Source organism: Atractosteus spatula, chromosome 6, assembly GCF_055471065.1.
Source record: "Atractosteus spatula isolate fAtrSpa1 chromosome 6, fAtrSpa1.hap1, whole genome shotgun sequence".
Classification (NCBI taxonomy): Eukaryota; Metazoa; Chordata; class Actinopteri; order Semionotiformes; family Lepisosteidae; genus Atractosteus; species Atractosteus spatula.
Window position 1 is genome coordinate 29,315,507 of NC_142711.1, and position 11,107 is coordinate 29,326,613.

General features: G+C 36.2%; 1 protein-coding gene across 1 annotated transcript in view; it reads right to left on the minus strand.

Moving 5' to 3' along the window:
- Positions 1-10,040, minus strand: part of ghrhrl (growth hormone releasing hormone receptor, like) — a 43,336-nt gene extending 33,296 nt beyond the window's left edge. The window contains exons 1-5 of the mRNA XM_088918138.1: positions 9,969-10,040; positions 9,432-9,537; positions 8,369-8,476; positions 7,371-7,468; positions 2,290-2,387 (exon numbers count right to left, since the gene is read on the minus strand). Coding sequence (XP_088774264.1) covers positions 2,290-2,387; positions 7,371-7,468; positions 8,369-8,476; positions 9,432-9,537; positions 9,969-10,040 — 482 coding nt within the window. The remainder of the gene's footprint in view (positions 1-2,289; positions 2,388-7,370; positions 7,469-8,368; positions 8,477-9,431; positions 9,538-9,968) is intronic.
- Positions 10,041-11,107: the final 1,067 nt, after the last annotated feature.

The following is an 11,107-nucleotide window of genomic DNA, read 5'->3' on the forward strand; positions in this document are numbered from 1 at the left end:
TGAAAGAGACATGCCCAACCTCCCATATGACTCAGTGAAGCTGGACTCACTAAAGGTTGGATGTCTGGTCCTGAAGGTACTGTATAGTCAGTGTCATTGATTAGGATTTGAAAACTTGGGTTAGGGTCTCTCCATGAAGCTAAACCCCAGGACCAGAGAAAAAAAAAGTGCTGGAAGTCACCTAAATGCCACATTTACAATTCTTGCAGCTGGGAACCTAGCCTGGGACCAACAGGTGGATGGTTGCCATGGCGCTCAATGCTGGTAACGAGCAGAGACCGCTACAATCACCATACATAATTTTAAGTATTGTTAAGAGAAATAGGGAAGGACAAAATAGTCTTGAACTATTGATTCCAAAAAGAAAGTCAACAAGAGAGCAGAAACTGGGATTCTTGGGTGACTGTCCCTAGAAATAGAAGAGCAGGTGCTGTCTGTTAAAATCCTTACTTAAAGTATGGTACTTAAAAATATTATAATATTTTTGAAACCTGACACCAAAACATATTTTCTCTATGTATGTAAACATAGATATATTTTTTTTAAAGTAACAATTTGTTGTATGTGGATATGTTTTCCCAAAATTAGCCTTTTCAATGCTTTATTCTTCCATTTATGTTTTATATTATATAGAAATTGGATCATTTAATTCATTCGTGGAAACTAAAAGAGTATAATTTAATCTTATACGAGAGCAATAATACTTCTGACATCATTTAGATAACATCATTATTCTCCATAGTCTGGTTACATGCTGATTATTTGTAGTATAAATTCAAGATAAAACTCCAGCATAATGTTACAATGTTAAAAACAAAATCAAGTTTAAATGAATCTTTCAGATGCTTCTTGGGAGAAAAAAAATCTCTTCCAGTTTTTTTTAAAGGAATGACAGTTCTTAATGCATCATCATCTCAAATGGCAATTATTGACTCAAATGAAATTTAACTTGTTCCATTGTGGTCTTTCTTGAAACAGTCTGCCCTTTGAATTAGACCAGATAAATTAATAACAACACGCCCATGCAGCTATTTTTGAGTTTCTGATATATTACACTGTACTTATACAGTATATACAGGATCAACAATCAACCTGAATAATCTGTTACATGGGAATGTGACAGCAGCCTTGCATAAAACCTTTACTCAAAACTCCAAAAATTCTTGGCAGATGGTGAGGTGTTTTATTTTTATGGTTTGTCTTTATGAGTAGATTGGATTCTTTTCCCAAAATTATTTAAATGTTTGCAAATGAAACTTTAGAATGGACAGTATTTATCCATGCTGAATAACACTGTCCCTTCTTTTTGTGTAGATTGTCATGTAATCATAATATGCCGACACAAACCATTGATCAGTTTACAAAAATATGATCACAACTTGTCATACCATAAATAATCCAGGTTTCAGAGTGTCTAAGGTTGTTTTTTGAAGACGAATAGTGTTACAGCATTGAAATCGATATGCTGTAGATCGATTGCATTAGTGACAGAAACCCAACATAATCAAATGCATAATAAAACCAAAAATATTACTGTGGCAAGCAGGACATTAAAGGAACTATAATAACAGCCATTCTTGCCACTAGAGGCCTCTCTTCCTTGTAAATAGGCTTACATGTTCAATTGCAATGAACTGAAAGCAGTGTACTTACTGTAATTCAACCTATATATTCCCAAATCAACTAGTCAGCAACTTATTATGCAATTAAATCCAAAGGTTTGCTGCAATTGACCCACCAAGTGGTGATTTTTTAATTAATTTGTTTAAATTTGTTTGACAATTTGTTTGTCTAAAAAGGGGTTGCATGGGTTAAGTAAGAACTTGCTTTACAGTTATAGTTGTTCATTACAGAGGAAACAGGAAACGTTTTGCTGCCATGTTGAAATTGCTTAATACCCTTTCATGTTATATAAATATACTCGGAGAATTTATTAAAACCAAACAGAAAAATGAATAATAAAATGTTAATGGGTTATGCTCAGAAGTGATTGCAATTGGTTTTTGTGTTGTAATTTAAACAAGTGTTAAATAGTAATATTTCCATTCATAGTTGTTTCAATGATACTTTCTAGGTTTACCCATAGCATGACTGCCATTGTCAATGACACTGAAGTTATATCAGGTAAAATGACTTATTGTCCTTTTAGCAAATTAGGAAGATATTATCATTGGATATAAGTTACCTTATGTTATGAATGAACAGAAATAATGGATAAACTATAAACATCATCTATTGATATTTTGAATAAAAAACATTATTTATTTTCGCATGATGTGAGTGATGTACCTGAATAGGAGTAAGATTACAACAGCAACTGTGAGAGTGATAACAGAAGCTCCATATCCAACTGTATAAATCAGCTTCACTGTAGCAAAATAAGATTCCTGCAACACAGAGAAAGATCATACAACATAAAAACGTAATACAGATGCAGCCTTTCAAAACAAGCGGGCAATACTGCATTATTTTGTGGTGCGCTTTACGCAGTCTACCGCGAGTTACCGTAAATTCTCTTATAGTACCGCAAAGAAAATAATAGTATCCGGAATTTCCGCAAGGTGGAGCTAATAAAGCTCAACCTCTCATGTTTGTGCTGTCGCCATCAAAGTCTTTAACGAAGATATTACTTATAGTATTAATAATAAATGACCTTGGACAAGCTGTAAACTCAAAGTATTGCCCTGGTCCACATTCTTTTTTTCATTGACCGTCTTTGTAAAAGTAACACCACAGCATTTCGCAATCATGCATTTGTTTCCAATCATGCAAAGTACAGTAATTTTTGAGAATCTCCGATTCACCATGCCTTTCACATGCTCATAAAAGAGATTGATTTAGGAACATAAATATATTACTGTATGCAAACTGTACTGTATACAGTATGTATATGTATATTTAATGTCTTTACTGTGCCCATTTAATTATTGAAGATTTATATGGAATTTTACCACTGAAGGGAAATCTTAGTAGCTGAGCATAAAAAGAATAGGAGCATACTGTAATGCGTGTGAAGCCCATAAACAATATTAATTTTGGAACATAAACATACAGTATATGGCTGGTCTCGGTACTTTAAAGAAAACATACACACCAGTATTCCATTTCTCCCTAAACATTTTAAGCATCGAAGTCTTTAACTAACGTGATACCGGAGTCAACAAGCATACTTTTAGAATTTGATTAAAAGGGAATATAATATGGAATCGCGTATCTAAAGAAATTAATAACGATATAATTATATTAATGTTCCGCAACACATTTAAATCTTAAATTAGACATTTAAATCTTTCTATGACCGACCAACGCACCATGAGTGCCCCTGTCAGTCAACCAATCACGTACCGCGGTATTTTGCATCGTGACGCACGAGGCCGTAGCCAATTACCTCCGGTACGTGTCTGTGCCACGCACTTTGAATGGCTGCATCTGTACTGTGAATAACAAGTATAATTTTTAATGTTTACACTTGATGTATAATGTTTAATGTTCTAACAAGAACCTTATTGCTGAACAGAAAAAAGGATTTCTAACTTGTTCATAGATGTTTCATGACATTAATGAATTATAAAAGTAGAAATGGTCTGATTAACATTTCATCCATCCACTTTTTAACCACTTTATCCAGTACAGGGTGGCAGGGCAGCAAGAGCCTATCCTAGCAAGCAATGGCAGTAAAACCAGTCCATTGCCAGTCCATCACAGGACACATACAGACAAATACAGACACACTCAATTGAACCCAGGTAGGAATGCTCACCACTGCACCATCATGCCACCCCTGATTAATATTATAACCATTTTTAAAAAAAAACAGCAGATTACATTACAGATTCATAAAATTATAAACAATCTACGAATCTACAAAAAACAGCTTTATTGTTTATAAATTAAGAATACATAAACTATTTATTTAAATTAAATACATTCCTAAACTGGCCAGCAGCCATATTACTCTGCAGCTTTCAACTAGCTACCTCCTGAAGCTAAGTAGGGTTGAGCCTGGTCAGTACCTGGATGGGAGACCTCTTGGGAAGCTATGGTTACTGCTGGAAGTGGTGTTAGTGGGACCAGTGGGGAGGCACCCACCCTGTGGTGGTCTGTGTGGGTCCTAATGCCCTGGTATAGTGGCGAGGACACTATACTGTAGTGGGCATTGTCTTTCAGATGACACGTTAAACCGAGGTCCTGACTCTCAGTGGTCGTTAAAGATCTCCAGGCATTTCTCGAAAAGAGTAAGGAGTTATTCCCATAAAGACAAAACTGGGCTGATTTAGATTTTGAGACCTGAGTTGGAATGAAATCCTACAGAAACAGGAGTGCCTACCTCTGATGTAAAGTATTGTGCATCTTGTACACAGTATTTTTGCAAATACTGCACTATTTGTGTTTACCCATACTGTACAAAAGGTAATGGCATTAATTTGAATAGTTATAATCTAATATGCAAAAAACTAAATTGATGTATAATTCATCAATTCATCCAATGTCTAAGACCATAATTACAATGGTACAACTGTAACATTCATATTATTCGGAATGTGCACACAGGCACCCATTTGAGGCTGAGACAGCTCCTGATTTACTGTCATGCCCTCTACAGCTAGAGGGTGCTCCTACTCTGTCCTGTTCCTAGTTTCCCTGTGCTTTGCTTGTCCTTCCAGTGTATCTTTGTCTAGGGCTATATATTTTCAGGTCACTCTTTCCTCCTCACTCAGCATTAAGGGTTCAGATGTCTTGAGTCCTGCTTAGCACCAGGTCGTCTCCTCCGCGGCTTGAGGGCATAGGTTTCTTCCCGACATCGTCTGACCTGCTGAGCCCGAACTAACCCCCGTTTTGCCACTACGTATAGGGTCTTTTTTGCTCTCCTGCCATTCCACGACATGCCCTTTCCGACATCCGTGACATTTAAATTGTCTTTCTCCATTCACATCAATATTAAAAACATCATATTATAATCTTTGCTAACTGCATTCTACTATGTTTAGCACATTTACTTGTTATTCACCTACTTTTTGGCTATTATGAAAACTTTCATTGATATGAATAAATTAGGCTAGATTGACCCTTCCATTGAATAGTGTACCCCAAAGTATGGTTTAACCTATGGTGAAACATTTCAAATATCTCGGAGTTGAGACTCAAATAACTATGTATCACATAATTTGAATGATTGTCTTAGAAATACTGAGGGAGATTATGTTTGCAGGCATATGTCCCCCAAAGGAGGGTAGATTTACATTGGATGTTGCATTGAATAATTCATAAATCTGTGTGGGAGGGAAAGCATCCATATTTTGGGAAGGTTTCTTTTTAATCCATTCCTTCAGTTGACATTTTGAACTGGTATATTTAAGAATCCACGAGTTTATATACTGTATATTAGTATATATATACACACTAGTATATATGTATAACTTATTCTATTAAACAAACAAAAGGAAACAAAAATCAACAATAAAAATGTTAATACTGGTTTCTTATTAACTACATGTTAATAAGAAAATAACCTCAAGTTTTCTATTTTGATTAAAGTAGCACAGGAACAGCTTTTCTTGAGGAATCGCTTTTCCACTTCACTGCACTCAGTTACTGAAATTGTAATTCTGAATGCCTGCTTCATGCCATTGCACCCACTACTATCACTATACTGTATATGGCATGCCTTCTAAGTGAAGGCTGAAAGGTGTTGGATTGGCAGTAACTAATAATCCCTTGATAAAGTTCAATGCATTACAGAATAAATTTCCATTTAAAACAAGACACTAGAATCAATAGATGTCAAAGAGATTACAATCAAATTGTTACTTTACATACTTAGCATCAAAATATATTAATTATAACAGCAACATATTCACTTAAATTATTATCAGGAAAATAGAAAAATAATTGTTGCAGCAGTTGTGCAGGCATTTTCCCTAATTTGTTGTGGTTTCTGTCCCATTCATCTTGTAAATTTTGGATAAGCATTATGTCAAGCCGTCTACATCTAGAGGGCGCTCCTACTCTGTCCTGTTCTTAGTTTCCCTGTGCTTTACTTGTCCTTCCGGTGTGTCTTTGTGTGAGGCTATATATTTCCGGGTCACTCTTTGTTCCTGCCTCAGCATTGAAGATTCGGATGTCTTGAGACCTGCCTAGCACCAGATCGTCTCCACCACAGCCTGACGGAATAGGTTTCTTCCCAACATCGTCTGACCTCCTGAGCCCTTTTGCCACTACACATAGGGTCTCTATGTCACGACTGAAAACCCCTCCTCTTAAGGAGGCTCCAGCCCTTCCTTGTTTTATACTCATCTCCCACACCTGCCTCTGGTTCCAGCCCCCCGTGCTATATAAGCCAGACGTTCCTGCCTATCGGGGCTCAGCTTTGGAAGATGGACGCCCAGAAGCCCGCCTACCCGTGAGTTCAGAAGCGACTCGACGGCATAGGCTTCAACACGGCGTCCTGATCTACTGAGTCTGGGATTAGGGAGCGTCTGGTCCCGTTACCTCCTTTTTATTCCCCCGACCCTCCGCCTGATCCCACTCCGGCTTTTAACTTTGTTTGTCTGTCAGAATGGATTACCCAGTCTTGGACATTTGCTTCACTCTTGGATTTGCCTCGGACACCCTTGGACTGTTTGCCTTGGCCACACCTCCCCCAAACACCAGTGCACCATAGACACATCCCCTGTTTTACTTCCAGCCCCCTTGCATGCCTTTTTCCCTGTTTTTTTTTTCACTCCCCCAGGATTGTGTAGTCTGCACAGAGTCCTGAAAGAACACTTCATGACACTCTACTGCTCTCCTGGTCATTCCACGGTATGCCCTTTCCAACATCCGTGACACATATGTATATTCAGTGGTCTCTGAGCCCTTAGCAGCCCACATGTCATCCCAGCTCATTCCACAAATATTCACCAGAACCCAGGTCTGGCAAGTAAGGTACTGTATCCATGACATAACTGTCAGATCCTCATCTGTTAGATCCTAACTGTTAACTGTGAGCGACAGTATACTGGCATATGGCACACACTTCTTATTGTTTCTAATCTGCAAAAAATTATAACTTTACCTGACATGTGAAATTCTGACATCAAACTACAAAACATCAGATGTTATGCATAAGATGTTAGGCTTCCAATTTCCAGGAATACTGTATAAACCACCACAATTCATAAGAGGAAGTTGAAACATTTACATCATGTTAGCAATAATCCCATTCCAAAAACAGGATTTTGTTAGTTGAGATTGCAGTATAAGGTTTCTATAATATAATACAAATGTATCTTTTACATCTCTATTAACATTATACCTTTATTTTATTCTGATGTGTCATGTACTAATAAAAAATACTTCTTAATTAAACTTTTTTTGCAAACAATACTCACTTCCTCAGATGGTAGTTCATCATCTACACTACAGGCAATGTAATATGGTGGGTAGGGGCTGGACCACCCAATGCTGGTACAGTTCCTGCTTATTGTACCTATAATACAAGTAACATCAAACTTGTACATCAAAGTAACATCAAACAGAAGGAAAAATGGATTAAGCCTAAAAAAGCCATGGTGATATTAGGTTTTGAGATGTGTGTTTTTGATTAATAATGCAAATAAAGCAACTATAAAAGCACACAGATGCCCACAACCAAAAAAAGACTAATTGCTACACCATACTAGGTTAAATACTCAAAGATCCACACTGGCAACTCTTGATGGACAATTAGATGTCCATTTAACCAAGAGGCTTAGATTACATTTTGTGTAACCTAACACTAAATGGTGAAACAGGAAAAAAAGAACAACACTGTGAATCCACAATAAATGAGACATATTGTATACAACCAACCCATACAGAAAAACAAATTTACAAAAGTAATAATATAATATAAATGAAATTATATAATGCCCTTTGTATACATATCTTAGAGAATGAGAAGGATGAAACATACAATCAATAATGAATGAGAAAGTATAAAAGACCCTAGAAGTCATGCAATGTGCAATAAAGACACACAACAGCCCTTCATCACAGTAGTTTTAAGTACTAAAGTGGGTTTAGGGGAAAGGTTACAGATTTAAGAATGTTTTTTTTAATTATTATTAGAGCTAGGCTTGGATTGCACAACATATTTTGGTAAAAGGGAATTGTTTAAAGGTGGTATAATTTTTTATTTAAGGTTGAAGCTCAGGTTAGATTTCATTATTCTTTGAAACATAGTATTTGATTTAGAACTGCTTGTTTTGAAGTTTAGTTAAAGGTTACCAGTATTGTTATACATACAGATTAGATTTAGGGCTGTATTAAGGACACATTTAACATATATATTATTTAGAGCAAAGTGCTTAACTGATAAAACTAGGACTTGCATTGAAAGACTGATTACCTGGATTTTTCATAAAGAGGGAAAAAACAGGAGGACAAGAAATATTGACAGTCTCGCCAATAGTAGTTCTAGGCCAGCATACCACTGCATCCCAAATCTGCTCACAGCCTTTTGGGAAAAACAAGTGCCAGATAAGGAAACAGTCATTGAGATATTCATGTTTTGCTAGAGGTTTACATACTAGAGTATGTAGAAGCCTACATAGAGTCCCTAGAAGCCTATGGGATGATTTCCTACATGTTACCACCTGACCTGTCCAGAAACAGTGACTGCTCAAGTAACTGCATAAAGCAGAGAGAGCAAGGTTTCCTTCCTGTTCTCATAATCTGCTTTCAAAGGAAGAAAGTAGGTCCTTCTCAGTGCACTTCATGGGAGGGAAAAGAGAGTGCTGGAGAGGAGAGCGTGTGAATGACAGTTTGAGGTGACTTGCAATTCTTGAAATGTACCATAGACTATAATTCACACATACAAAAATGGCAACTATTCAAGTAAAAGTGTCATATAGAAAGAGTACTGTACAAATCTAGTTTAAAGGGTATGGCTTACACTTACCAAAACAGTAAAGACCAGCTTGTGATCTCAATTTAAACATCAAATCTTACTGTATAGGAAAAAAATTCAGAAGTGGGTATGAAAGAGATGGCCTAGTGTTGAAACTTTGTCTGATATTAATGTGGAAGGCAGTGAGGCACCCTACCTCCTTCCTTTTATTTGCCCCTGTGAAAAGTGGCTCTCTTCCTTGTCTACTGAACTGATAGTGAGTCTTTACAGAGATAAGAATATGGATACATACAGGTACATGGGAGGAAAGTTCCAGTTCTATACCAGTAGAACATTATCCTATTGGAATGTGCAACATTGATTTGTTCCATCTATATGTTTGTGACATTAATTTAGTTTAGGTTTTAAAATTAAGAATGTCCACCTGTACTTTTACATATCTTTATTATCAGATGATATACCTGGACTGTATGTCAAAATCTATTCATAAAATGGTGCCCTCAAAAGAGGTAAATAAAAGAAAAAGTGTTTTAATTAATAAGAAATAAAATTACCAACATACCTGTTGTAATATGATTTTCAATCTCTGCAATTTCTTTTAGACATTGTTTTTCATCTTTTTCAAGTTGGAAAATTAATTCACATTCAGGATGTAACCTTGACCAAACCTGCAAAATAGTCAAACAATTAGAGGCTGCATGTTAAAATTTTAATAATTACACATCAGATTTATTTGGATGAATACTGTTTATCAAAATGATGTATTGCTAAATCAGATAGAGTGGGACGAATATCAGCACCTACAGATATATCACCCTGAGACCTCCTGGGAAAGATACTGTACGATTGTTGTTGGAAGAGGTGTTAGTGGGACCAGTAGGGAGTGCTCACCCTGTGGTCTACAGTATGTGGGTGATAGTGCCCAGTATAATGATGGGGACACTATATTGTAGAAAAAACCAGGGTGTTTCTTAAAAAACAGTAGGAGTGTTAACCCCAGTGTCCTGGTCAGATTTCCTCCTGATTGGTCTTTACCAATCATGTCATCCTAATAATTCTCATCTATCAATTGGCCTGATTTCTTTTTTCTCCTCCCCACTGGTAACTGATGTGTGGTGAAGATAGCAGAGTAATAAGGCAATTGATAGATGGGGTGCACTTTATCTACCATTGCATCATCCAGGTGGGTGCTGCACATTGGTAGTGGTGGAGGGGAGTCCCCATTGTCTGTAAAGCGCTTTTAGTGGAGTGTGAGGAGTTTATTTTTTATGTAAATCATATAGGACCTAAAAGGATAGTACATACTGTATTCTTTTGCACTGTTGTTTAAAGTTAATAATTCACAAAACATGTGGCTTATAGCTGAATACAATATAGTTTTCATAGTGAAAGTAGATAGCACCTGATAGGGATCACTAAAATGTTTAAAATTTTTAGGCTGTTTTGATTCATAAATGCATAATATAAGTGTTTATTCAGTATATTTCGTTTTTACAATAAAAGCAAAGCAATTTCAGTATTTCTGAAATGGTAAGTAGATGTTCTACCCAATGTATGGGCTTCTTTACCATCTCTTTTAAAATCATGGGGATTCATTGAATACAATAAACATTTTAGTTTATTTTTGTTGTTTTTGCTAACATTTAACTTAAAAGTGTCCAGTTTTGTGCATCAAGATTTGATTAAAATATTTGCTTTAAAAAAGCGAATACATTTGTAATTCAACAAAATAGGACTTAATTGAGGGTATGACTTAGATTTCTAACTCTATGATTTCGAATTGTGTGGCGAATGGAGTTTTTGAATATTTCCCTCATACTGCATATAAGGAGTGGTGAAATGATTCATAATTCAATAAAATTCACTGGAACTGATTACGTTGATGTATCTCTTCTTCCAATCACAACACAAATACCAATGGTGATGGAATGCGTGAATACCTGTTAAGGCCTCACCATTTTATCTGATGGATGGACTGTAATAATGCATCCTTCGCTTAAGTGTGAATAATATCTTTGTTAAGATGTGTGGACTGTGTTTGTGCTTAATAGCTTTGATGACTTTACAGTGTAATTTGCATGGAACCTGGACAGCAGTGAGTTGCAAGTTGTATTCCACCCAATTTTCCTTTCTATTACATTAATCACTTTCTTGACTTAATTACTGTAATTTGTGTGAAAGTCTGCAACCTAAGTAAGGTGTCTCAATGGTCTAATAACATTAAAAACTCACCAGCAC